Here is a 26,820-nt window from a genome sequence, read left to right as displayed (position 1 = left end):
TTCCCAGAAGCAGCAAGAGAACTAAATCTTGATGCAAGGCAGGGATTCTAAGAGGCAAAGGTGAGGAGGGATGGCATTCCAACACAGTTAAGCAAAGGCTCAGAGATGGGAGATGGGATCATTGCATTCAGGGAGCAAATGAATGAGTTTGATTAGAACAAAGAGTGTAAGAAGAAGAGACTGAATAAGCCTGGGCTGGGGGGGGGGGGGGGAGGCAGCGGCGGCTGGAAGCCATACTGGGAAGGACTTTAACTGCCAAACCAAGGACCTTCTTTTTTTTTTTTTTTTTTTTGGTAAGGCAATTGGGGTTAAGTGACTTGCCCAGGGTCACACAGCTAGTAATTGTTAAGTGTCTGAGTCTGGATTTGAACTCGGGTCCTCCTGAATCCAGGGCCAATGCTCTATCCACTGTGCCACCTAGCTGCCCCACCAAGGACCTTCTTTCATCCAAGATGCAAGACAGGCAGCCATGGCTACAAAAACAGGACTTCACAGAATGAGCCATCTCCCAACCCTGGTGGGTGCTGGAAAAAGCTCGGTTCAAGCTCTTGGCTGGGACACAGCTCCCCTGGGTCATCAGAAGCCTGGAGGGTTAAGATATTAGGTAGCCTACCTTGGGTCTCCCGACAGACCCACTGATCCTGCCCCAATGCTGTCTTGGGAAAACAGGGTGCCAGAATACACAGTGACTACAGAAAGGGAAGTGGGGGAAGAGGGGAACGCTAAAGGAAAGTCACATTCTGGGTAATTAAAGGGGCCAACCTTGGTTCACAAAGGAACATACCTCCCTCCCTTGGAGGGGGTGGGATGGAAATGGAGAACAAGCATTTATTAAATTCCTCCTATGTGCCAGGGACTGTGCTACATGCTTTACCAATCTCTCATTTAATCCTTACAATCATCCTGGGAGGTAGGTGCTATTATTATCCCCACTTTATAGATGGGGACACTGAGGCAAAAGGAACTGAAGTGACTTGCCCCGAGTCATACAGCTAGACAGTGTCTCAGGTTAGATTTGAACTCAGGTCTTCCTGACTGCCGAGCCACCCAGCTGACTCAGAAGTGAGAATATGAAGAATGACAGCGGCATGAGGGAAGATTTCTGGGAAATGATGCAAAGTAAAGCAAGCAGAACTAGGAAACCACCCAGGCACTAGAACAATGTAAGTGGAAACCATTAAACAAATAAGGAAAAAAGAAAATGGAACATCAAGTGTCTGAGGCCAGAACCTTACCGCCAATGCTGTTCCCCCAGGCAAGCAGAGTCAGCCCCAAAACAGTGTTGCTGAGCTGGAAGATGATGCCCAATGAGCGCAGGATGTTCACCACCTCAGTGGCTGCTGCGTTGATCCACAGAGCACTGACAAAGAAGCCCAGGAAGGCAAAGACCTGGAGAGGAAGGGGGAGAGAGGGAGACAGAGAGACAGAAAAATAGAGGGGAGAGAGAGAGACAGAGAGAGAAGAGAGACAGAGACAGAGACAGAGAAAGAGAGTAGGGGGGAGACAGACAGACAGAGACAGAGCCAGAGACAGAGAGAGAGAGAGAGAAGAGGGAGAAGGGGTGAGAGAGAGGAAACAGATGAGGAGAGAGAAAAATAGAAAAATGTCTTAAAATGCACAAAACAACTTGAAATTCAGAGAAATACAAAGGAAACTAAGTATCGAAATACAATCATCAAAACAAGTTCGTGGACCCCAGGTTAAGACCCCTGGAATGCCTGCTCTCTCCCTTCTAGCTCCCCATCTATGACTTTAGACACATTCGCCACCCCTATGTGGCAGCTAGGGGGCGCAGTGATTGAAACCCTAGACTTGGAGCAAGTCACTTAACCTCTCTCTGTCTCAGTTTCCTGATCTGTAAAGTGGGGGATAATAATAGCCTCTACTTCCCAGGGTCATTGTGAGGGTCATGTGAGAGAAGTACAGTGCCTGGTACACAGTAGGCAATCAATAAATGCCTGTTAGTCACTTGTTACATTAAAAATGACACTAGCGACTCCATTCTGCCTTTATCCACCATTTTGTGGAGTTAATTGTCAACTCCATGTAAGTCTCCTAATTCTGGTGATTTCACTAGGTTACTTGCTCTCACGTGGGTGTCTCCCATCCCTTCTACCAATAAGAAATGGGGTGGCCTTAATCATTTTATCCCACTCATCTCTCCCTCCAAATGTGTATCAAGCACATAGCAGGCAGAATTTGGGGCCCTCTGTGCTGCTGAGAGCCTCTGGGTCCGATTCATTTCTTCAATGACTTGAAAAATAAGTCACTTGTCTGTATGAGACTCGGCTGAAATAAAGCCTCCTTTTAACACACTTCATCTCCCTGGGGTCTCAATTCTGAGTAGCTGGTGCCACCATGGGAAGGGGAGGGGAGAGATGGGGTCTTCTTACCCAGTGGAACCTGGGAGGCTGGTCATTGGAGGTAGCAAAGAAGGTGACAGAGGCAAGAAAGGTACCTGCCAGCATCATGACCCCCCAGATGGGGAAGATGCCTTGGATCTCATAGAATCCATCTGTGGAGAGAGGAAAGAGAGAAAGACCCTCATGAGACAGATGCAGCAGTTACCTCTGGGCAAGAAAGAGAGCCTGCCCCCCGGAAGCCTCCCCAAGAACAAGCAGAGGAAAAGAGCACAGATGCCCCAGCTGGTCTACAATCTGACTCCTCCCTGCCCCTGCCCCCAAATTACAAACGGGCTCTGGGGGTACATTGGCCCCACCCCAGTTCTGAAAATACCCTCATCCTGGACCTATCATTCATAAACTTGGTTTTAGTGAGTAGCAGAGTGAGTATAGAGCTGGGCTTGAGAGTCAGGGGGAACCTGGGGAACAATCCATTCAACAAGTATTTATTAAGCACCCAGTGGTGTGCCAGGCACTGTGCTGGGAAGGAGCCGGCCTTTATTAAGCACCTGCTGTATACTGGGCAGGAACACGCATTTATTAAGCACCTACTGTATACCGGGCAGGAACAAGCATTTATTAAGCACCTCCTGTATGCTGGGCACCCTGGAGTTCACAGAAGGAAGACTGGTGGGTTGGAGATACTCACAGACTCCAGACTGCAGGGTCATTATGCAGACCATGGGGCTGGTGAACAGATGGAGGCAGTTGAGGGGTCGTTTCCAGTTCTGATCATCCTTGTCCAGGTCCACAAGAGGCACCGTAAGCCGTAGCAGAAACTCCGCGGGTATCTGGCCCCCGGGGACACAAAGACAGATCAGAAAACAAAGAGGGAGTGGGTGGCCCTGCCGCTGAGAGCGGAGGAGAGGAGAGGAGAGGAGGGACGCTCAGCAGCCAGGAGCAGGGAGGGGACATTGCCACCAGCCCCCATCCTGCTCAGCCCACACCTGGGTCAGTTTGGGGCTTTGCAGTTTGGAAAAGATATTGACCAGCTGGGCAGAGGAGAGCAGCCAGGACGGTGATGGGGCTGGAGATCACACTGAATGGGGGTGAGGTGAAAGCCTGGAGATGTAGCCACCCAGGGACTGTGTGCCTGGGATGCTGCCCTCCCTCCTCACCTTTTCCTCCAGACTCCCTTCAAGACTCAGCTCAAATCCCATCAGCAGCAGAAGGGCCATCCAGGGCCCCCCCACAACTAGGGCATTCCCGCTGAGACGACTTTCCATTCACACTGTGTATGGCTTGTACATATGGTCTCAGTCTGCCCACCCCAAACACACACACTCCCCTCCCCCCAAGTACCTTGAAGAGTTTAAGAATCCTCCAAAACCAGGATTTCTGCTTCCACGTCTGGTAGTCCAGGGGGCTGAGGGACCGGGTCAGGATCCGAGCTGTGGACTCCTCAGAGTGCATCTGGGGCCTGTACTCATCACCTGGAGAGAGTGGGGATGAGGTGAGACTTCCCCCATCCCTCCTTGACCTAGTCTATTCTCTCTGAGATTGCCTTCTGCTCACACTGGATAGATCTTGGATGGACCTAGGCAGATAGTTGTTGTCTTCCCCATCGGAACATATGCTCCCTGGAGGCATGGGCTGCCTTTGCCTCTCTTTGTATTCCCAGGACTCGCTGCAGTGCCAAGCAAACAACAGGAGCTTACTAAGTGCTTGTTGACTGATAGCCCCTCAGCATTCCTTTCTGGAAGCCTCCCTTGGTCCTCAGCTTATGACTCAATTTTCCCTGGCAGCCTCAAGGGCTACTCTAAGCAGTGGACTGTGTGGTGTTGTCCTGTAGCAAAAGGACCCAGGTTCGAATTCCCAGCTGGACCACTTAATACCCATGTGACCTAATTTGGGTAATTTTCTTTCTCTGGGACTCTGCAAAATGGGGAGTTGGACTGGAGCCCCTCAGAGGTTCCTCCCAGCTTTAACTCTATGATCCTTTTTAGAAAGAGGGGACTTTTCCCTCTTTCCAATGAGAACTGTTTCTGATTCCCCTTAATGCTTGTGCATTGCCTCCACTGATTACCTCCAATTTACCCCATCCTGAGCCGGTCTGCCCATAGTTGTTGGCAAGTTGTGTCCCCCAATAGATTATAAGACCCTTGAAGGCAGGGAATGTCTTTTTATGAATTAAATCCTCAGCATTTAGCACAGTGCCGGATACATAGTAGATACTTAATGTTTGTTGACATCTGTATCCTCAGCGCCTGGCACATAGTAGGTACTTAAAAAATGTTCATACATAGCACCTGGTATATAACAGGTACTTAATAAGTGGAATAGAGGAACAGCTAGGTGGTGCAGTGGATAGAGTCCTGGCTCTGGAGTCAGGAGGACCCCAGTTCAAATACAGCCTCAGACACTTGACACTGACTAGCTACGTGATCCTGGGCAAGTCACTTAACCCCAACTGCCTCACCAAAAAAAAAAAAAAAGTGTAATAAAATGTAAGCCCCAGGAGGCAGCTAGGTGGTGCAGTGGATAAAGCGCTGGCCTTGGATTCAGGAGGACCTGAGTTCAAATCCGGCCTCAGACACTTGACACTTAACTAGCTGTGTGACCCTGGGCAAAAGTCACTTAACCCTCATTGCCCTGCAAAAACAAAAAACAAAAACAAACAAACAAAAAAAACGTAAGCCCCTGAAGAGCAAGAGCTGTTTTACTTTCTCCCTACTCCCTGTGCCTACCACAGTACCTGATACATCACAGGCTTATCAGTGATCTCATCACAGATCCAAGGCCTATCTAGAGAAAAAGCTCCCCTCTTTTGCCATAGCTCCTTCCAACTCTAACAACTGAGGAAAATGTAGGAAGAGCACTTCTCAACCCTTGGATTATCACCATTAGGATCATACACATAAAATGAGCAAAGACCTCAGAGTTTATCTAGTGCAACCCACTCATTTGACAGAAGGGGAAACTGAGGCCCACAGAGTTAGGCGGCATACCTAAGGTAACACAAACCTGGGGCTTGAACCCTTGTCCCGATTCCACATCTAGCATTCTTTCCATTGTACTATATTATTGTTGTTGTTCACCACCACCACCACCTACCCCATCCAGACTCACTATAATCAAAGCTGTTAGCCATAGAAGTGGTCCCATCCTCAGAGTCCACTGGCAGCACTGTACGGGAGAGAGGGAAGAGGTCACTCACCCATTTGTTCCTTCAAAGAGTCAGTTAAAGTTACCATAGGCCCGTCGTGGCCCAACTGAGATAAGAGACACACAAGGTCCTTCCTCTTGGGAACTTCTAGTCTGGCTGGGGAGACAAGGCCAGGCAATGACAATGCAGGGAAAGTGCCCAGGGCTAAAACTCATGAGATTGTTAAGGGCTAAAATTCTAGCTAAACTGTCTAAAATATCTAATGAGTGGTCGCCAATAAATTATAAGCTTTAGCAAGAGTTAGGCTTTTAAGCATTTATTAAGGAGAATAAGAATTTGGTAAAGAGAGAAGAAACGGCCTAGATTCCTATCTATTAAAGTCAGAGCACATTTCTAGCTCCCCTCTCCACCAGCGACCTCAGGAAAGAGAGCGAGACCAAGCGCCAGTCTCTTCCTTCCTCCTCCCACTAGCCCACGTCACTTCCTTTTCCAAAGAAAAGACTCCTGGTCTTGCCCTCAAAGACCTTCACTTCATGGGCGGAACTCTTCTACAGTAAGTCTCCAGCAGGTGGCGTCATTCCAATCGTTACAAGATCTTGATTCTAATCCTACGTCTGACATGAATTAGCAGGTGACCTCGCTGGGGTTTGTCTGAGAGGGGAAGGGGACAGTCCCTCTGTCCCCATCCAAAAAGAGGCAGCTGGAGCATTAGGTCACAAATGGAAGGGTGGGGAGGAGGTGCTGGGACAAGACTAGCGGGGGATAAATCCATTGTGATGGGTTCTTCATCACGAGGGCCTCTCCTAGCAGCCACCAGAGAGTGGCTTTTCAGGACAAAGGAAATTGTGGTACACTGGAAGGGGTACTTAAATTTGGAGTCTCAAGATCTGGGTTCAAATCTTAGTTCTGTCTCTTACTGTATCACCCTGGAAAAGTCATTTAACTTTTCTGGGCCTGTTTCCTCATCTGAAAAAACAAAGGGAAGGACTCAGTGAACTCTAACATACTTTCTAGCTCTACCTCGAAGAACAAGCATAGACATATACCTGTTCAGGTATGACTGAGGTAGGCTAGATGCTCTCTTGGGGCCCTCCTAATGCTCACGGGTGCTTTACCTTCCCTCAGACTCAGCTTCCCCATCTGTGGAAGGAAGACAATAATAGCATCTCCTGTGACCTTGTGGGTCGGATGGCTTGGAAAAGGGGAGAGGTACCAAGAGGGAAGTAGAGTAGTTAGAGTGCTGGCCCTAGAGTCAGGAAGATCTGAATTCGAATCCGGCCTCAGACACTTGCTAGCTGTGTCACTTTAACCTCTGTCTGCCTCAGTTTCTTCATCTGTAAAATGGGGATTGTTGTTGCTTGTCCTTCATTCTTGAAGAGGACCATGACATTGGGAGGTGATGTCATGACTTGCACTGAATTGGATTTAAGGGAGGGGGGGGTTGTACAAGGTCACCAGCCTCACTCTCTCCTCTGGAATCATCTGGGTCCAGTGGAAAGATAGAACAGGACAACTGGAGAAAGTCATGGATATTTTGGGGCTATAATCACAGTACCTCCCCCTCCCAGGGTGGTTGTGAGGATCAAATGAGATAAAAATTGTAAAGGGCTGAGCACAGTATCCGGCGCATAGTAGGTGCTTAATAAGTATCCTCACCAAGAGTTCCTTATTGACATTTTCTTCATCCCTTTCTTCTGTCCAGACAACCAACAAACCACAGATCAAGCCCTAATTTGTAGCACTGGCTGATTTCCAAGGGGTGAATGCTCACATTAAATATTTAACAACCGGCTCTCTTGGAGCTGGCCCCAGCACACCCCAGGGAGTTGCAAGCAGTAAACCCGGGGTCTGATCTCAGTTTTCCTGATTCCAAAGTCAATGCACTTTCCTCCCAAAGGAATGTGAGCCCCTGAGAGGCAGGTGTGGCTTCACTTTGGTCTTTGTCTCCCCAGGGGTGGAGCACTAGGCCTGATGTCACTAAGACTCATCATCCTGAGTTCAAATCCGACCTCAGATACTTCCCAGCTGTGTGACCCTGGGCAAGTCACTTCACCCTGTTCGCCTCAGGTTCCTCGTCTGCAAAATGAGCTGGAGAAGGAAATGGCAAACCACTCCAGTATCTTTGCCAAGAAAACCCCAAAAGGGGTCACAAAATGTCAGACATGACTGAAAAATGCTCAACAAAATCAACAATCCCTAGTGCAAGGAACATAGTAAGGGCTTAATATATGCTTTGTTAGGGACGGCTTAGGTGGTAAGGAATAGCTAGGTTGGCTTAGTGGATAGAGCGCCAGGCCTGGAGTCAGAAAGACCCAAGTTCAAATCCAGCCTCAGACACTTCCTAGCTGTGTGACCCTGGGTATGTCACTGAACCCTGTTTGCCTCCATTTCCTCATCTATAAAATGGGGACACATTGGAGCCACTATCTTCACCAAAAAAAACCCAACCCAAATGTAGTCATGAAGAGTCTGAGCAACAACATGCTTGTTGATTGGTTGACTGATTTCTACTCCTTGGCACGGGTGCCACATCCCAGCTCCTCCACTCAGTACTGTGTGACTTTGGGCAAGTCACATCCCTGGTGACTCAGAGATGGCCTGAGATCCCATCCAGGTCCCCATCATCTCACCTGCTGGCATCGGGTCTAGGAAGGCAAGGCTCAGAGGGAGCAGAGGGTCAGGTTGAAGAGGCACAAGGAGGGAAGAGAACCCAGATCCTGGAATGCACGCCCCGCCCCCAGGGGCAGACCTTGCCCAGGACAGGGGCCCTCTTACCTGATGGGCCAGGTAGGGAGTGTGTGAGTGCTGCCACACTCTGCCGCCGATATATCCAGGTAGAGAGGACCACGGTGAACACGTAGAAGAGGTAGAGGCCCAGGTAACCTGCCAGCATGCAGGTGAGAAGGAGAGGCCTGAGGTCCCAGCATGCCCCTGGAGCCCCCTGCTACCTGCTCCCCAGCTGCCCCCAGTTCTCCTTCCCCTCCCCAGGCTCCATGCTTACCCAGGCTCCAGGCCAGAGTGACCTTGCCTATGTAGAGCGCGGTGAAGGTCAGGAAGATAGCTACTATGTAGAAAATGATGTCTCTGAAGAAGGGCCTGGAGGCGGCCGTGAAGGGCCGGATGATGGTGATGCCGCCGGCCACCACCGTGGTCACCAGCACGCCAGCACCTGAGGGGACCGACATGGCGTGACTGGGTCAGGCTAGCCCGGAGCCGCATCCGGAGTGCCTCCCAGCCGCCACCGCCCTCTACCCCATACCGAAGAGCGCTCCAATAGCCAGGCCAGCTGTCCGGGCATTGGAGAATGCCACCACCGCACTGAAGACATCGGGGGCGCCATTGCCAAAGGCCAAGAAGGTGACACCATGGAGAGCAGCAGGTCAAGGACAGTCACTGCAGGGACAGCGATTCCAGCCCTTCCCGAGCACAAGGGATGCCCTGGGATCTATCTCTTCCCTGAGCTCCTAGCCCCAAATCTCATCTTCTCCATCTTCGGAGGCTCTGACCTGTTCTGGGGCCTTCTTCCCGACCAGCCTTCTGTTGTCCTCTGCCTCTTGGTCCAGACTCCCAATCTTCCACATCTTTATCATCCGCTAGACTTTCCCAGACCCTCCCAGGCCCCTCTGTCTGCCCTCCACCTACTGTGACTTTTCTCTTTTCTCCCAGGCGGCTGTACTCTAAGATCTCAGACTTCTCTCCTTCCTATGACCCCAGACTTCTCCCCATGATCCCAGACGTTTCCCCATGGCTCTAGACCTCCCCATGACCCCAGTCTTCATCTCTCCATGACCCCAGACTTTTCCCTTTGACCCCAGACTCCTCTAGACGTCCACTCCCCATCACTCTTAGCCTCCCTTCCATCTCCTTGGCCATTTCTCTATTCTCCCAGCCTCCTCCCTGTCTCCCAAGACTCTCCCCCTCCCCATCACTCTAGCTTCTTCTTTATTTTCCCAACTTTCTCCCCAGCTTTCTCTTCCTTTCCCCCACCTCCTCAGCCTCTTCCCCATTCCCCCGATCTTATTTCCATCCCTCCAGTCTCCTTTCCATTTTCAACCTTCTCTCTATTACCAAGGTCTCCCTTTTTATTCCCCATCCCAACTCTTTTCACAAGGACATTCTCCCTAACTACCATCACTGAAAAAGATACTGCCACATTGTGGCTAAGCTTCAAGGTGGTGGAGATGGCTGACAAGTTGGGGCAGAAACTGTGAGGAGAAAAACCAATGCTGGAGCCTTCGGGGGCAAGACGCCCACTGAGATAAGAGGCCTGTTTGTTCCAAATCACTGTCCAGTGATGCTGGCGGGCTATGCTTGGGGCCTTAGCAGCCATGCCACACAGTGGACACAGGGGTGCCTAACAAGGCACTGACTCCCACCCCAGCCCCCATCATCTTCTCTGTAACCTGGGCATGATGCCACATATCGCTTCCTCCCACCCCAGGAGTGTAGATCCCCCCACCCATCCTCCACCTCCCCACCCTGAGCCTGGGAAAGGCCAGACTTACAACTTCTCAGCTGTGACAGCGAGGAACAGAAAGAGATAAAACAGCCAGAGCACCTAATGAAGCCCAGGGATGGAGGAGAATTAGGCTGAGGTGGGTGGACACCCAAGCCACCCTGGTGGGGGAAGGGCTCCCCTGCTTCAGCTAATCCCCCCAGACTGAGAGACCGAGCATCTCTGACACCTGGGAGCCCTGGGAACCCTCTGGACCCCGGGAACCCAGGCTCAGGCCCCCTGCCCCACCCCACCCCACCCCTTGGGGCAGTTGTGTGGAGGAGGGGGAGAGGGGAGAGGGAGGCCAGCCTCCTGCCAAGGGCAAAGCCTCACATAGAGGGTGACTGCCAAAGGAAGGAGGTCCGGGGGGAAGAAGCAGAAGATGCCTTTGAGGTAGTTGAGGTATCCTCCGTCACTCTGGCAGTCTGGGTTGGTCTGGACAAAGAGACAGCTCTCAGAGGCATTCAGGCTGCGCACTGTCCTGCACTGATGAGGGGAGAAAAGGAGAAGAGGGCTCAGGGACACATCTGCCACAGCCTCTGAGGAGAGAGGAGCTTGGACCCACCCGTAAAGAGGGAGGACAACGACCTTCCCAGCCTCCCTGGGATCCCTGGCTCCTCCCTGGTCAGACCATCCTCTACCAGCAGCTAGTCTCACGGTCCCAGCCTGCTGCCCCCACACCGTGGCTCTAAAGCTGGCAAGGGGTGGTCGGTTTGGATGGTCTCTGAGGCCCCTTCCAGCCTCAGTGATAATAGTCGTAGCAGTAACAGGAGTAACAGTAGCAATAGTGATGACAATAGTATTAATAATGGTGATCATAGCAATCATGCTAGTAACAATGATAGTAGTAGTAGTCTTAGCAATACCAATTAATAGTAACAGTGTAATAGTAACAATATTAGTCACTGTAATAATAGCAATAGGAATAATAGGAATAGTAATGGTAACAGTAATACTAATAGTAATATTAATATTAGCAGTAATAGGAATGGTAATGGTAACAGTAATACTAATAGTAATATTAATATTAGCAGTAATAGGAATGGTAATGGTAACAGTAATACTAATAGTAATATTAATATTAGCAGTAATAGGAATGGTAATGGTAACAGTAATACTAATTACAATAGTAATAAAAGCCAACCTTTACATAGTACCTTAAGATGCTCAAAGCATTTTACATATATTAACTCAGTTCAATAACAATATTAGTAATAGTAATAGTACACTAACAGTAGCAATAACAGTATTGTTAATAATGGTGATAATAGGAATAATAATAGTAACAATGGTAATAATAGAAATAATAACAGTAATAGTAACAATAGTAATAGTAGTAATCGCAATACCAATAGTAACGGTAGTAATAGTAATGTAACAATAGCAATGGTAACAATAGTATTAATAATGGCAAAATAGGAATAATAGGAACAATGATAGTAACAATAGTAATAGAAATACCAATAGTAACAGTGCTACTGATGGTAATAATAGTAATGATGAAGGCAACAATAATGGTAATAGTAGTAATACAATACCAATAGTAGCAGTAATGGTGATAGTGATAGCAATGGTAATTATAGTAATAATAATAGGAATGATTATAGTAATAATAGGAATAACAACAGTAGTATTAGTAATGGTAATACCAATCATAATAGTGACAGTAGCACTACTCATAGTAATGGTTATAGGAATAATAGGAAGTGATACTAATAGTAATAGCAATGCTAATAGTAACATTAATAGTAAAAATATTTTTAATGCTGGATCATTTGATTATTAATTTGTAATGTTCCCCTTTTTGTTCAAAAGGCCATTTCTTAGTTAGCTTAAAGAAAAAGCCCCTCTCAGCACATTTTAGCTGAGGAACGCTTTTGCTTACAGCATAGATGCCCAGGTAGCTGTCTTGTGGGGCTGGGAGTAGATTATGTTCCTCAGCCCTGCTCTCCGTTTTTTTTTCTTTTTTTTGTGAGGCAATTGGGGTTAAGTGACTTGCCCAGGGTCACACAGCTAGGAAGTGTTAAGTGTCTGAGGCCAGATTTGAACTCAGGTACTCCTGACTCCAGGGCCGATGCTCTATGTACTGCGCCACCTAGCTGCCCCCCTGCTCTATTCTTAACAAGGGCAGGGACCCTTACCCTGTAAACAAAAGCCAACCAGAGCCCTCAGGGACCTGTCTCCTTGTCCTAGCTACTCCCATCATCAAGATTTGGGGTGAACATGGTAACACTAGCAGTAATAGTAATAATAACAGTAATACTAATAGTAATATCAATACTAGCAGTAATAGGAATGGTAATGGTAACAGTAAAACTAATGGTGATATTAATGCTAGCAGTAATAATAATGGTAATGGTAACAGTAATACTAATCGCAATAGTAATAAAAGCTAGCCTTTACATAGTACCTTTTTGTTTGTTTGTTTGTTTTTGTTTTGGCAAGGCAATGAGGGTTAAGTGACTTGCCCAGGGTCACACAGCTAGTAAGTGTCAAGTGTCTGAGGCCAGATTTGAACTCAGGTCCTCCTGAATCCAGGGTCGGTGCTTTATCCACTGTGCCACCTAGCTGCCCCAACATAGTACCTTAAGATGCTCAAAGCACTTTACATATGTTAACTAAGTTCATCTTCACTGTTATGGGGCCTAGGGTACCCCAGAAGTTTTCTGGGGGAAATCAAAGAACCTTCTCCTTGAAACTAAACCAAAGGACAGACACACCTAAAGAGATAAGCAGCACTAGATCTGGACTGAGATAACTCCAGGACCACCACCCTTCATTCCAGTCTCCCCCACCCCTTGTGGAGATATTCCTGTTAAGCGTGGCTTTACAGGGAGGTACAATAAGGGACATTTCACCCTCATTTGGGTGGTCACACCATCTAGGCCCCTATAAAGGATGCTCCCCAGTCTGGTTGGGGGAGGGAAAACTTTTAAACTTTCCTCTCAGCCAGTTTCTCTTGTACCAAATAAAACTGTTCTTTTTATTTCTAACTGGGATGTGCGCGAGAGTGTAATTCTTTACAGAGGAATCCTAAGGACCCACTCAATTTTCCCATGACATTCACAATGACCCTGGCGGGTAGGTGTTATTATTACCTTACAGATTAGGAAACTGAGGCAGAGAGAGGTGAAGCGACTTGCCTAGGGTCACAGAGCTAGTTATTAAGTGTCTGTGGCCAGATTTGAATTCAGCTCTTCCGGACTCTGGGTCCAACTCCAAACAGAAAGGGTTTACTGGGTGTAGGTCACTGATCAGGCCTTACTTGATAAGATAAGTGAGTAATTGGCCTGTGCCCTAAGGCTCCGTGCTGCCCCAGCCAGTCCTGGAGGGAACATCCTGCTGAGTGGGACATCTGGGATGATCAAAGGATGATTTGGGTGCTAGAAGGCCCAACCTCCTCCTTTTACAGAGGAAGAAACTGAGGCAGACAATGGTCCAGTGCCATGCCCAGGCTAGTAAGGACCTGAGGGCAGGATCTGAGGGCATGGTGTGCCTGATCATAGCTCCAGGGCCCCAGGGTGCAGAGGAGAGGCAATGCCTCAGTTTCCTCTCCTGTAAATATGAGGGGTATGGACTAGATAAGGTCCCTCTTAGCTCTAAACCTATAGCCTAAGTCACATAAACTGTTTCTCAGCTGTAAAGCAGGGCTAATAAGCACCTTGCCCCAAAGGGTGTTGGTTGTAAGACCCAAATGAGATCCTACACAAACATCCAAGATGATGGTCTGTGCACCAGCTTTGAGGACCAGAAAGATGACCCTTCCAGAGGGCGAATGGGTTTTGGCCCCAGAGGCTGTGCTGGGGGCCCATGAAGGACAGCTCCGGATGGGGGCCCCAGAAGAGTGCCCCCCTCCTCCCCAGGTGGCATCCCTGTGTGTCCTGGAGGCATCCCACAGGGAGGCAGGTGTCTTAGGCTGGCCCTCTGATTCCCGATGTGGGGCGCTTTTCCCTTTTAGCCCATTGCTACCTTTACTCATTGAGGTGCTCAGCCTCCCTCCTACCCATCAATCAACAAATCTTAATTATGCATCTACTACCTGGAGTAGTAGAGCACAGGAGCTACAAAACCAAAAGTGAACCAGCCTCTGCCCTCAAGGAACTTGTTCTGGGGGGCGGCTAGGGGGCGCAGTGGATAAAGTCCCGGTCCTGGATTCAGGAGGACCTGAGTTCAAATTCAGCCTCAGAGACTTGACACTTACTAGCTGTGTGACCCTGGGCAAGTCACTTAACCCTCTGCCCCACAAACAAACAAACAAAAAAAAAAAGAAGGAGCTTGTTCTGGAAGCTACAACCGGCAATACACATCCAAGGTCCTGAGAGGCCAAGAGGACCCCAGGGAAGACTTGGTTCTGTCATCAGAAAACCAAATTCTAGTCCCACCTCTGATGGTAGCCGTGGGCAAGTGAGTGCCCTTAACTCCCAGGGCCTAAGTTTCCTCCTCAGGAGGAGACCAGACTAGATGGCTTCTGGAGTCCCTCCCACCTCTAAACTAATGATGGGACCACTGCCCTCCTCATGGTACAAGGGAAGAAAGAGAGGCTCAGGGAGGTCTGGTGACTTGTCCAGCCAGCTAGCATCATAGGATGTGACAAAAGTCCTGGATTCCAATCCTGCCTCACCCACTTCCTAGCTGTGTGGCCCCTTCCAGGGCTAAATTTTTGATAGCTCCTTTTCCTCCTAAGCCAGCCACCTTCTTCAGGGCCTGACCTAGTGGGGAAAAAAGATTTGTTATAACCTGTTTGCTAGGATTTTAGGCGCTGGAATCAGGAACTTAAAGCATTAAACCCTCCATTTATTGCCCAGAAGAAAGATAAGGGTCAGCCAGCCAGAATCAGCATCATTCCCCAGTGTCTCTGGGAAGGTTTGGGTTTATTAAATTATTAACATTTATTGAAACAGAGGGAGAAGAGGTTTTCTTGGTTCTCAACTCAGAGCCAGAAGAGTAACATCCCTGTTTTGGATCTGGAAGGGTCCCAGGCCAACCCCCTGTCTTGGCTCTAAGATGTCCCCAAGTCAATAGAACAGGAAGCGGGAGAGCCAGGATTTAAAGCTAGCCCAATCTAGAACACGTCCTTCCTCCAGCCTCCAGAAAAGAGTTCTGTTCTGAAGGTCTCCCTTCACCTCTTTCTCTCCCTCTAGTCTGAATTGGGTACCTTGCATCATACAGAGGTATTTGGCTATGAAACTGGTCTTGCTTAATCAAGCCACCTGTGGGTCCCAGAATGGACCCCCTCCCCCTGCCCCCACCACCACCCCAGGCTTCACACAGACAAGCTGGGTCTTTAAAAAAAAAATACTATCTCCCACAGATAAGGTGCGGTGCACTTAGCAATCCATTAACCAATACAAAATGTTCCAGGCAGGTCCTAATCACTGGGGAAACATAGAAATAAGGCAGTTCTTGCCCTTAGGGACCTTCCATTCCAAGGCAGATCCAAGGACCAAGAACTGAAGCCAGAAAGGACCCAAGGGTCCCTCTAATCTGACTCCCTCATTTTACAGATAAGGAAACAGATGTTTTGACAGGGCAGGTGATTGGCCCAAAGCCATACTCATAATAAGCATTTAAGAAAAAGTTGTTGGAAGCGAACAAGTGCCCCACCCCTTCCATGCTAAAAGTAGAAAAGTCTTGCCCCCAAAAAAATTGATCATGGAACTGGGGATGTTTGCCCTAAAGAAGAGAACCATGCCTCAGTTTCCTCATCTGTAAAATGAGAGGATTTGGGCTCCATGGTCTCCAAGGTCCCTTCCACTTCCTATAAAGACCTGGGATCAAATACCATCTCACTAGTTGTGTGACTCTGGACAAGAATCTGGAAAGAGCAGTCAGCTAGCTTCAGATATTAGTCAACTAGTTGAACCCATGGCGAAAGAGAATCAACCCAATTGATGACCTATTTCCTGAAGGAGCAACATATGGAGACTCCATCTCCCACCTCCACACCTTTGTCCTGGTGGTGCCCCATGTCTATAACATACTTCCTCCTCCTATTCAAGATTTGGCTCAAGCATTACCTTGTAGACAAGGGCCTCTTAAACTTTTTCCACTCGCGACCCCTTTTTGCCTGAGAAATGTTTACACAATCCCAGGCATATAGGTATATAAAATAGGATAGACATAACTTTTTACTGTTGTCATATTTTTTGCAACCCCCACATTCAATTACATGGGGTCTCAACCCACAGTTCAAGAAGCTAGGTTCTGAGGGGCAGCTAGGTGGTGCAATGGATAGAGCACCGGCCCTGAATTCAGGAGGACCTGAGTTCAAATCCAGCCTCAGACACTTTACACACTTACTAGCTGTGTGACCCTGGGCAAGTCACTTAACCCCAATTGCCTCACCAAAAAAACCAACCAACTAACCAAACAAACAAACAAACAAAAAGAAGAAGCTAGGTTCCAGAGGATGCTATTCCTTTTACCTTGTGTTCATTTTGTAGACAGAGAACCCGCCTTAAAGCCAAAAGAGAACTGGATTCAAATCCTGAATCTGACACATACTAACTATGAGAACCTGAAATCACTTCTCAGTGTGCTAGGCAACTCTCTAAGACTATGAAGCTGAAGAGAACCAACAGTTAGCATTTTATAATGTAACATGCACTGTATTATCACATAATATTTTTTTTAACACCCATTATCTTTTTTGTTTGTTTGTTTGTTTTTACATGGGGCGATGAGGGTTAAGTGACTTGCCCAGGGCCACACATCTAGTAATATTTTTAATATAGTATTTTAAAGTTTACAAAGCATTTTACAAATATCATCTCATTTGACCCTCACAACAACCCAGGAATTTTGGTGCTACTGTTATCCCCATGTTACAGATGAGGAAAATGAGGCAAACAGTGGTTAAGTGACTTACCCAGGGTCACACAGCTAATAAGTGTCTGAAACTGGATTTGAACTCTGGTCTTCCTGACTCCAAGCCTAGGGCTCTATCCACTCTGCCACCTAGCTGACTGGCATTGGTTGAGTGAGTTTCCTCACTCGGAGTTCCTCAAGCTACACAAGTGAAAAGTCCAGGCCTTATCCTTTCCCTCTCACTGTGGATAAAGCCCTGGGCCTGGAGTCAGGCAGACCTGAGTTCAAAACCAGTTTCAGACACTTATTAGCTCTATGACCCTGGGCAAGTCACTTAACCTCTATTTGTCTCATCTGTAAAGCAGGGCTAATAATGCCACCTCTCTCCCAGGGCTGTTCTGAGGATCAAATAAGATAATAACTGGGGGCAGCTAGGTGGTACAGTAGATAAAGCACTAGCCTTGGATTCAGGAGGACCTGAGTTCAAATCCAGCCTCAGACACTTGACATTTACTAGCTTGTGTGACCCTGGGCAAGTCACTTAACCCTCATTGCCCCACCAAAAACAAAAAAACAAAAACCAAATAAGCTAATAACTGTAAAGCACTTAGCACATGGCCTGGCACATAGTAGGTACAATATAAATGTTAGCTATTAGCTGGGTACATGCAATTAAGTTCTTTGAGGGCCATCTCTATCTTTGTACCTCCCACATCCAGCACAGCACCTGGCTCATAGTAGGTGCTGACTGTCTCCCTCCCTTTCCTTCTTCCTCTCTCTCCCTCTACTTCTTCTCTCCTTCCTTCTTCCTCACTCCCTCTGTCTCTCCCTTCCTCTCTCTCTCCCCTTTTCTCCTTCCTCTCCTTTCTCTCTCTTCTCTTCTCTATTCCTCTCTCCCTCAGTCTCTCTGTTTTTCTTTCTGTCTCTGTCTCTCATATTTGCAAATAGGAAAGGCAAAGAGAAGTCTACAGACTTAGAATCAGGAAGACATGGGTTCAAATCCCACTTCAGATACTCTCTGAGGAACCCTTCAAGCCAGAGGTGTCAAACACACAGCCCTGGGGCCACAATGCAGATGCACAAGATTCAAATGGAACAGGAATATATTTAAGAAAAATAAAAATACAATAAAACACAGATAATGTTAATATGTAGTTTTCTAAGTCAACCTGTACCCACAGGGATCTCAATGGATGGTGGTCCCCATTACTCCTGAGTCTGGCACCCCATGTCCTGAGCCAGTCTCCTCTCTCAAATGATCATCAAGACCACAGCCCCTGGTGCCCAAGAGACCTCTCCCAGAAGATGGAAGGAGACCTTCAGAGGAGAAATGCCTTCAGAGGAAGCGTGGAGACACATCCTCTTTCTTGACCTGTCATCTCCCTGAATCTCCAGGGAGAGGCCCATCCCAGGCTGAGAGATGGAGCCTTGAAAAACAGTCTGGTGCCTGCCCAGCTTCTGCCCCAGCTCAGGCCCCTATCCCTCTTTCTTCTCCCCCACCCCCAAAGTCTCCCATGGCTTATCTGGACTTCCTAAAGCTCAGAGGACCCACGGAGGCTGATCACCAGAAGGGGATGGAAAGAACACAGCATTTATTAAGCACTTTCTATGTGGCAGGCACTGTGCTAAGTGCTTTACAATTATCTCATCTGATCCTCACAACATCCTCCTGGGAGGAAGGTGCTATTAATAATTTTTTAAAAATAATAATGGCTTGGCAAATCCAGCTTCAGACACTTGACACTTACTAGCTGTGTGACCCTGAGCAAGTCACTTAACCCTCACTGCCCCACCAAAAAAAAAAAAATAATAATAATGGCTTACATTTTTACATAGCACCTAAATGCCAAGCATTTTATAATTATCATCTCATCTGACCCTCACAACATCCTCCTAGGAGGCAGATGCTATTAATAAAAGTTTTTAAAAAATAATAATAATAATGGCTTACATTCACATAGCACCTACTGTGTGCCAAGCACTGTGCTAAGTGTTGTTTTTTATTTTAATTCACTTTATAATTATTATCTCATCCCATCTTCAAAACAGCCCTGGGAGGTAGGTGCTATTAATAAAAAATTAAAATACTAACAATGGCTTACATTTACATTGTGTTAAACGCAACAAGCCTGGAAGGTAGGTGGCATTGCCCCATTTTACAGTTAAGGAAACTAAGATAAACAATGGTGATGTCACTTGCCTAGTGCCGTCACAGTTCATAAGTGTCTGAGGATGGATTTGAACTCAGGTCCAGGCCCTGTACTCTACCCATTGTACCAACTAGCTATCTCTATAAGCTGCCCAACTGCCTCCTCCAGACGCTCCCCAACCAGTTAGTTTTTAACCTCTTCACTTTGCCTGATCCTCCCCAGAGGCCAAAGAGGACAAGTCCTGCCTTGACTTCCTCCCTTCTTACACTGCCGATGTGGGTGCCCAGCAGGAGGGACTTGAGAGGTTACTAGCCCAGGCTAAAACCCCTTAATTTATAGATGAGGAAATAGGCTCAGAGAAGTGAAGTGACCTTTGCCCACGGTCTCACAGGTAATAAGGAACAGAGCATAGAGAAAAACAAAAGCCAGGCCTTTAAAAAGTCAATGCCCTCCCTGAGCACCCAATCTGTCCCAAACTGAACTCATTCCCTTCGCCCCCCCTTTCCCTTCTTCCTGACTTCCCCATGGCTCTAAGGCGTACCTCCATCCTACCAGTCACCCCAGCTCCCAGCCTTGGGATCCCCCCCACACACTCCTCATGCTCTCTCCCCCCATACTTCTCCAATCTCCTGTCATTTTCTCCCTTCACAACATCCTTGGTCTATGTCTACTCTCCACTCACACACTTCATTCAGATCCCTATCACCTCTCACCTAGGTCATTTTTAAAATTATGAAAAATTATTTTAAAATCATGTTTGTTTATTTTTCTCATTCATTTAAAATAAATGTTGCGTTCCAAATTCTCTCCCTTCCTCCAGTTCCCCGCCCCCCAATCCATTGAGAAGCCGGCCAATATGGTACCCATTATATATGTCACCTAGACTTATTACAAGAGCCTTCTGGTTGATCCCCTTGCCTCAAGATTCCTCTGCCCGCACTCCAATCCATCTTCCACCAGGTTGCCAAAGTGACCTTCTGAAAGCTGAAGTCTGAACATGGCACCCCACCCACCCCCTACTCAAGAAACCACAGTGGCTCCCAATTACATCCATCATCAAATAGAAACTGCTCTGTTTGGCATTAAAAGTTCTTCCTGTCTTCTTACACCTAACATCCCCCACCTGCTTCACCCAACCCTCACCTGTGGCTCCAAGAAGTTGAAGCATGAACATCAGCCACACCCCAGTAAGACAGCTCAGCAGAGGCACTAAACCAGGTTGAGGGTAATAGATGGTCTTCAAACCTGTCAGTGAGTTATGGGGGTGTCTACCCCAAACAAAACTCCCCCCAGGGGAATGGGCAGATGAAAAGGATTTGTTCCAGTAGCCTTGAAGGCGGCTGAAGCAGGCTCTTTGATGAAGCACTTAGGGCTTCATCAAAGATACCCAGGCCATCGCCAGTCATACCGATTTTGTCCTGCCACTGGACTTCAATGACTTAGGGAGAGAAAATGAGGTTGGCAACTTTGTCCAACTCTGCCTCACTTCAATCCAATATACGCACGAGTCAATGTCAATCTCTCTTGGTCCTCTTAGAACCAAGGACAAACACTACCACCCAGCACGCCCCTACAGGAGATAGGATCTAGCAATTCTTTCCCCCTTCCTCCATCTCCTCTGATGCCACAGCTTGGCATCAGCTGCCCCTTAGCCTAGTATTGTCTCCCTCCTCACTCTCCCCTCTCAATGTCCCTGGATTACTTCCAGACTTAGTTCAAAGCCCTCATATGATAACAATTAGATTGTGAACTCCCTGAAGGCAAGGGCAGTTTGTGGGGGGGGTTTTGGTCTTTCTTTATGATTAACACAGTGCCCGGAACATAGTAGGTACTCAATAAATGCTTGTTGACCAACCAGCTGAATGATGTTTTACCATAAGAGACAATGCAAATAGCATATTCCCATCTGACAGGTGAGGAAACTGAGGGACATCGGATTGTAGTGGTTCATACCTCCTCCAGTCTGGTGTGGAGGTAACTAGGGATACTAAGAAAGGCAAAAAACGGGTCCCTGGTCTCAAGGATCTTACGTTCTAATGTGCAAGCAACCTCTAAACCAGACTGGAGGAGGTATATGGGGAGACAAACAGCAAGGAAAAGCCTGCATGGGGACCTTGTAGGACCTCTCAAGGTTGGCTGGGACCTACAATCACCTCATCTTTCTCACCTACTAACAACTCAGGTGTACAAAGCGGTTTAAGGTTCACAATGTTCACTGTTCACTCCCTACAAGGATCAGTAGTATGAGTGAGACTATGCCCATTTTAGAGATGAAAAAAACTGAGGTTCTGAGAGGAAAACCCCAACCTCCTCCTTGGGCTCACCCAGCTAGGGAGTCTCTGGGGTGTGATTCAAACCCCAACTCTTCTGAACCCAAGTTCGGGACTCTATATACAATGCCATGATGTCTCCCATGTAACCCAGAGAAGGAGGCAGTAGCCACAATTGGGTTTTTTTTGTTTTTTGTTTTTGTTTTTTAGTGAGGCAATTGGGGTTAAGTGACTTGCCCAGGGTCACACAGCTAGTTAAGTATTAAGTTTCTGAGGCCGGATTTGAACTCAGGTACTCCTGACTCCAGGGCCGGTGCTCTATCCACTGCGCCATCTAGCTGCCCCCCACAATTGTTTTGGGGAAATGAATTGCCAGTTTTGGAGGTATCCAAGGTGGTTAGGAAGCCTCATGTCTCACAGAATGTAAGGTGTTTCCTTGAGGGAAGGGATTGCCTCATTCTGTGTAGTTGTATGGCCAATGGCTAGCACACAGTAGGTGCTTAATTGCTGCATTCTTTGTAGTTATATGGCCAATGGCTAGCACACAGTAGGTGCTAAATTGTTTCATTCTTTGTACTTGTATGGTCAATGGCTGCCACATAGTAGATACTGAATAAATGCTTCCTGACTGACTGATGTCAAGCCAAGCTGACAAGACTTTATTAAATGCCTATGTGAGGATGAAATGAGAGATCCTATTTGAAAAGCGCTTAGCACAGTGCCTGGCAGTGCTATGTAAATGTTAATTACAATTATGATTATTATGAGAGAAGCGGGGAATAACAGGCAAACAAATACATAGATCCCTTTCCACAAAAAAAGAAATATAGCGATAAGAGCAATGATACTGTGGAAAGATGCCTGGATTTGGAATCAAAAAGAACTGGGTTCAAATCCCATCTCTACTGCTTATCACCTAGGTGACCTTGGCCAAGTCACTTAATTTTACCTAGTACAAGCAAGGGTGCTGTAGTGGATAGACCACTGAACCTTGAAGTCAGGAAGACCTGGGTTCAAATCTGACCCCAGACACTTAGTAGCTGTATGACAGCTTACCTAAGCCTACCTGAGCCTCAGTTTCTGACTCTATAAAATGGGTAAGAAAATAGCATCTATCTCTCTAGTGGACAGTACATAGGACCAAATTTGAACCCTGCCTCAGACACACATTATCTGCATGGCTGTGCCTTAGTGTCCTTATCTGTCAAATCATATTAGCATCTACTTCATACCACAGAATACCATAAAATCATAATAGTGACCTTCTCACCCAGTAGTTGTGAGCATCAAATAAGAAGTAAAGCATTCCACAGACTTTAAAGTTCTCTCTAAATGCGAACTCCTCCAAGTCCAGACCCAAGTGGATGATAATCATCCCAATTTCTATAACACCTGAAGTTTTACAAAGTGTCTTCCTCACCCCCACCCCCACCTTGTAAAGTCCTGGGTTTGTGGGGAGGGTCAGCACTATTTCCTCCTGGGCCACCATCTAGCCACCCCTCCCTGCCCCCCAATACTCACGTCCAGGTCCACCTTGCTATTCACCCCTTCCTGGACAGCTAGAGGGCTTGGGTTTCCTGGCCCTTGGGCAGCTGGGCCAGCCCCCTGCACAGGTGATGCATGTCTCAGCAGGAGCCACAGCCAACTCAGCAGCTGGAGGTGGCTCAGGGCCCGGCTGCCCTCCATGCCAATCCCGATCCTTGGAGACCAGACCCTCAACTTCCACTAGCCGGCAGGTCTAACAGCCTAGGGAGAGGGAGAAGAGAATATTGTGGACAACAGAAAGAAGTCCCCCTACACATACACACACACACACACACACACACACACACCCTCCTGCTCTTCTAAAAAGCAGAAAAACGGTTTAAAAAAAAATCATGTGCAGGGACCTCAGTATTTCCCAATCTCCTGATGAAGAGAAAAAAGAGTGTTTTCGGGTGACCACAAACTGCTACCCTCTCTCTACAAGTTATATTGCTTTGGGAACCTGGGAGGAGCCTGAATATCCCAGCCCCCTGGGCTCTGCCCTGCCCCCCAGCCACCTCAGTCCCTAAGTATCCCAGCCCCCTGGGCTCTGCCGTGACACAACACAAGGGCTGAACTCAGGTTTTCCTGTATCCAAAGCCCAGCACGCATCCCACACCTCCCAGGTGCCCCTCATTTCCAGGATCAGAGCTTTAAAACCTGGAAAGAACCTTGGAGACCATGCAGCCCCAGTCCCTTCATTTTACACATGAGGAAGCTGAGACACAGAGACGTTAATTGACTTGTCCACGGTCTCACACTGGTAGTAAATGAGATAGGATTTGAACCCAAGCCTTTTTGAGAACTTAAAGGGAACTTTGGAGACCATGGAGCCCAAACCCCCTCGTTTTACAGATGAGGAAATCGAGCCACAAAGATGTTAAATGACTTGGCCAGGACTACAGGGCTATCAAGCATCTGAGGCAGGATTTGAAGCCTTATTTTCCAATCATTCTTGTCCAATAACTAGTTCTCCTCCAGGACCCCCTGGTGACCCTCCTTTTCCAGAAAGCCGAACTTGATCACCAAGCCCCAAGTCAACTCTCCCTTCCTCACAACAGGATGGCCGCCCTGGAAAAAGTATTTAACTCACCCCAGTGTACTGACCTACCATCCAACATCTTATTAAGCACCTATATTGTGAGTGGAATGTAGTCAAAGCTTCCCTAAGGCCCCGGCCCCTTGGAGGCATGGAAAGGGATAGGACATTACAGGGGTAACAAGTGAAAGGGAGCCTAGAAGGGAAAGGTATGCCTAACTGGACGGCAAACTCCCTGAGGGCAGAGCCCTGCCCCTAAAGGCCCCAAATGAAAGAGAGGCTTATCAGAGGAATCCACTGGGGGTTTTTTTTGTTTGTTTGTGTATTTCTTGGGGAGGAATTACAGGGTGAGTTGAAGTGCCACACCGCTAGTCTGTGTCTGAGAAGTGACTTGACTGCAGGCTTTCAGAAGATTCACTTGCCTGGGCTGCTGGTTTCCTAACTGTACTTTAAGGTCACCCCAACCAGTCTGTTTGCCATATGGGTACTGCTGGGTACTAATGAGACTTTTGTTTAGTCACTTTTCAGTCGTGTCCGACTCTCTGTGACCCCATTTGGGGTTTTCTTGGCAGAGATAATGGTTTGCTATTTCTTTCTCCAGCTCATGAGGAAACTGAAGCAGACAGGGTAAAGTGACTTGCCCAGGGTCACCCAGCTAGTAAGTGTCTGAGGCTGGATTTGAACTCAGGAAGAGGAGTCTTCCTGACTTCAGGCCCTGCCCTCTATCCACTTCACCATCTAGCTGCCCATTGAGACTGGAACCTCAGAAAACAAACCTAATACTGAGTGAGCCCTGGAATAGGGCCACAGGAGACTAAAGGGCTAGTCTTGGCTCTGCCTTTAATTCAGGGTCTCCTGCAATTCCCTTCTCTGCGCCTCAGTTTCCTTCTCTGTAAAATGAAAAGAGAGCTAGAGAGGGAGAGCAGTGGATTTATGGGGTTCAGGAGCTTTTATTTTGGTTTGTTTTCGTTCTTGTTTTTTGTTTGTTTTATTTTTGCGGGGCAATGAGGGTTAAGTGACTTGCCCAGGGTCACGCAGCTAATAAGTGTCAAGTGTCAAAGGCTGGATTTGAACTCAAGTCCTCCTGAGTCTACCGCCGGTGCTTTATCCACTGCACCAACTAGCTGCCCCCCCCCTTTTAAAAACAAACCTTATTTGGATAAATATATTTCAATATAATTGGTCACCTCTGTGATCCTGTGTATTTTGCCTTAGACACTGAAAAACAGGCTTCTGAGAAGGGGTCCCTAGGTCTCTCTAGGCTGACCAAGGGACCCCAGATTTAGAAAATCCTCAAGGTCTCCTCTAGCACGAGGGGGACTACCCACCCAAGCTGATTACGCTTGATAAATTATTTTGACATTCCCCAGGAATGAATTCCCAGAGTCTCTGCTAGGGGTTCAGACAACTTCCAGCAGGGGCGTGGTCTTTTGGGAATGGGATGAGAGTTGGGTCCGAGGAGTCTCCCCTTTCAAGGCCACTCCTGGCCCCCTCTTGCCATTCCCCCCCACACCCCCAGTCCCCAAGCTTCCCCTAAGTCAGGGCTTTTGCAAAGAGGGCGGGGTGGGAGGGGAGGAGGGGCTGAGGCAGCTCCCAGGGCTCCAAGTTGGGCGAACCCGCAAACGAGTCAAAGTGGGGTGTTCCCTGGCGCTTGCCCCGAGGAGGAGGAGAAGGAAACTACTTTATCTCCGTTCCGGGATCCCAAGCCAGATTCCCCAGCAATGCTCCTTAATGGAAGGGTCGTCCCACGCCGTCCCTCTTCTCTCTTCCCCCCACCAGACGGGAGTACAACCTTCTGCGCTTTCCCCTCGCCCCCTCCCCCTGGAGGGGGGACTCTCCCCCATAACACTGAAGGGGTGTCCACCTCTGTCTCCTCCCAAAGAAGAGAGGCTTACCTCCCTCCCACCGCACTGGGAGGAGTATCCACCCCCTGTCTCCCCGCAAGTAAGAGGGGCCCACCCCCACTTAAGGGAAGTCACTCCCTCTCTCCCACTGAGGGATGCCCTCCTTCTGTCTTTTCTCACAAGAAGCGGGGCTCACCCCCACTGGGGGAAGCTCACGTCCTGTCCCCCCATCCCACTGGAGACGGATTGGCCCCCTGTAACCCTGCTTCCCCGGGACGGCCCCCCTGTCCCACACTAGAAGGGAATCTCCCCCCTCCCCCTCCCCCTCCCCCACCCCCATCTTCACCCCCACCCCCGGGTCCCAGGGCTCACCTCCGGCTCGCAGGGCCCCCGGCCCGCAGTCTGCCCCGCCCGCATGGGCTGGCTCCGCTCAGTTGCCGACGCTACCTTCTCCTCCTCCTCCTCCGCCTCCGGCCCGGCCCAGTCCCCTCCCCTCCAGGCCTGTCCCACCCCCTCACCTCCCCTTCCCCCGACTCCTTAAAGGGGGCCCGCGCGCCGCACGACCTTCAACTTGGCCGAGCTCGCTCCGCCCCCGCGCTCTCAGCCCCCCGCCCGCGCTGCCAGTTGGCCTCCAGGTTCAGAAAGCAAGTGTATAGACCAGAGGCTGATGGCGAGCTTTCCCGCCCCCTCGGGGGACCTCTCGTAACATCTTCGGGCTAGTTGGGGAGACTTGGGAGGTCTAGGTCTAGGTCCAGCTCCTGGGGATGAGGGGGGGCAACCTCTGGCTTGGGAGGAGAGAGGGAGAGGCAGTCCCAGGGCTCTGTATAGACCGCAAGGTCGCGTCCTCCCCCTATCTAGAAGTGCCTAATATTGTCCCTTTGGCACTTGAAACACTTTGGGATGTTTTTTCTAAGCTCCTCTTTTAAAATGCAGGGAGAATAAGAAATGGGGAATTGGGAGTCCCCCCGCCATACACTTTTTTTTAGAGGTGATGGGGTAGGGGTGTGGATTGTTGACTACACAGTTATACTCAGTTGTGTTAGTTTTGTTGAACCGCTGTTTGTTTTTTTTTCCTATGTCACAAAGGATGGCTTGGGGGGCGGGGCGGGGCGGTCCTGAGAAGGGATTTACTCAAAAATAAATGATATAAAAATAAAACCCGTCAGTAAAAATTAATTTTAAA

The 26,820-nt window shown here is 48.4% G+C and overlaps 1 protein-coding gene across 2 annotated transcripts in view; it reads right to left on the bottom strand.

The window, feature by feature from the left end:
• SLC8B1 (solute carrier family 8 member B1) overlaps positions 1 to 26,095 on the bottom strand; it is a 33,844-nt gene extending 7,749 nt beyond the window's left edge. Inside the window, exons 1-13 of one of the 2 annotated variants that reach the window (XM_043975407.1) lie at positions 26,010 to 26,095; positions 22,752 to 22,976; positions 10,337 to 10,489; positions 10,014 to 10,066; positions 9,656 to 9,713; positions 8,768 to 8,873; positions 8,510 to 8,677; positions 8,284 to 8,391; positions 5,457 to 5,528; positions 3,705 to 3,835; positions 3,052 to 3,193; positions 2,394 to 2,515; positions 1,236 to 1,389 (exon numbers count right to left, since the gene is read on the bottom strand). In XM_043975407.1, coding sequence (XP_043831342.1) covers positions 1,236 to 1,389; positions 2,394 to 2,515; positions 3,052 to 3,193; positions 3,705 to 3,835; positions 5,457 to 5,528; positions 8,284 to 8,391; positions 8,510 to 8,677; positions 8,768 to 8,873; positions 9,656 to 9,713; positions 10,014 to 10,066; positions 10,337 to 10,489; positions 22,752 to 22,916 — 1,432 coding nt within the window. In that variant the 5' untranslated portion in view covers positions 22,917 to 22,976; positions 26,010 to 26,095. The remainder of the gene's footprint in view (positions 1 to 1,235; positions 1,390 to 2,393; positions 2,516 to 3,051; positions 3,194 to 3,704; positions 3,836 to 5,456; positions 5,529 to 8,283; positions 8,392 to 8,509; positions 8,678 to 8,767; positions 8,874 to 9,655; positions 9,714 to 10,013; positions 10,067 to 10,336; positions 10,490 to 22,751; positions 22,977 to 26,009) is intronic. The other variant, XM_043975408.1, reaches the window with a different exon arrangement.
• Between the last annotated feature and the right edge of the window lie 725 nt (positions 26,096 to 26,820).

This window comes from Dromiciops gliroides, chromosome 1, assembly GCF_019393635.1.
Source record: "Dromiciops gliroides isolate mDroGli1 chromosome 1, mDroGli1.pri, whole genome shotgun sequence".
In the NCBI taxonomy this organism is placed as follows: domain Eukaryota; kingdom Metazoa; phylum Chordata; class Mammalia; order Microbiotheria; family Microbiotheriidae; genus Dromiciops; species Dromiciops gliroides.
The sequence above is the reverse complement of the archived record's forward strand: the minus strand, read 5'-3'. Positions and strand labels throughout refer to the sequence as shown.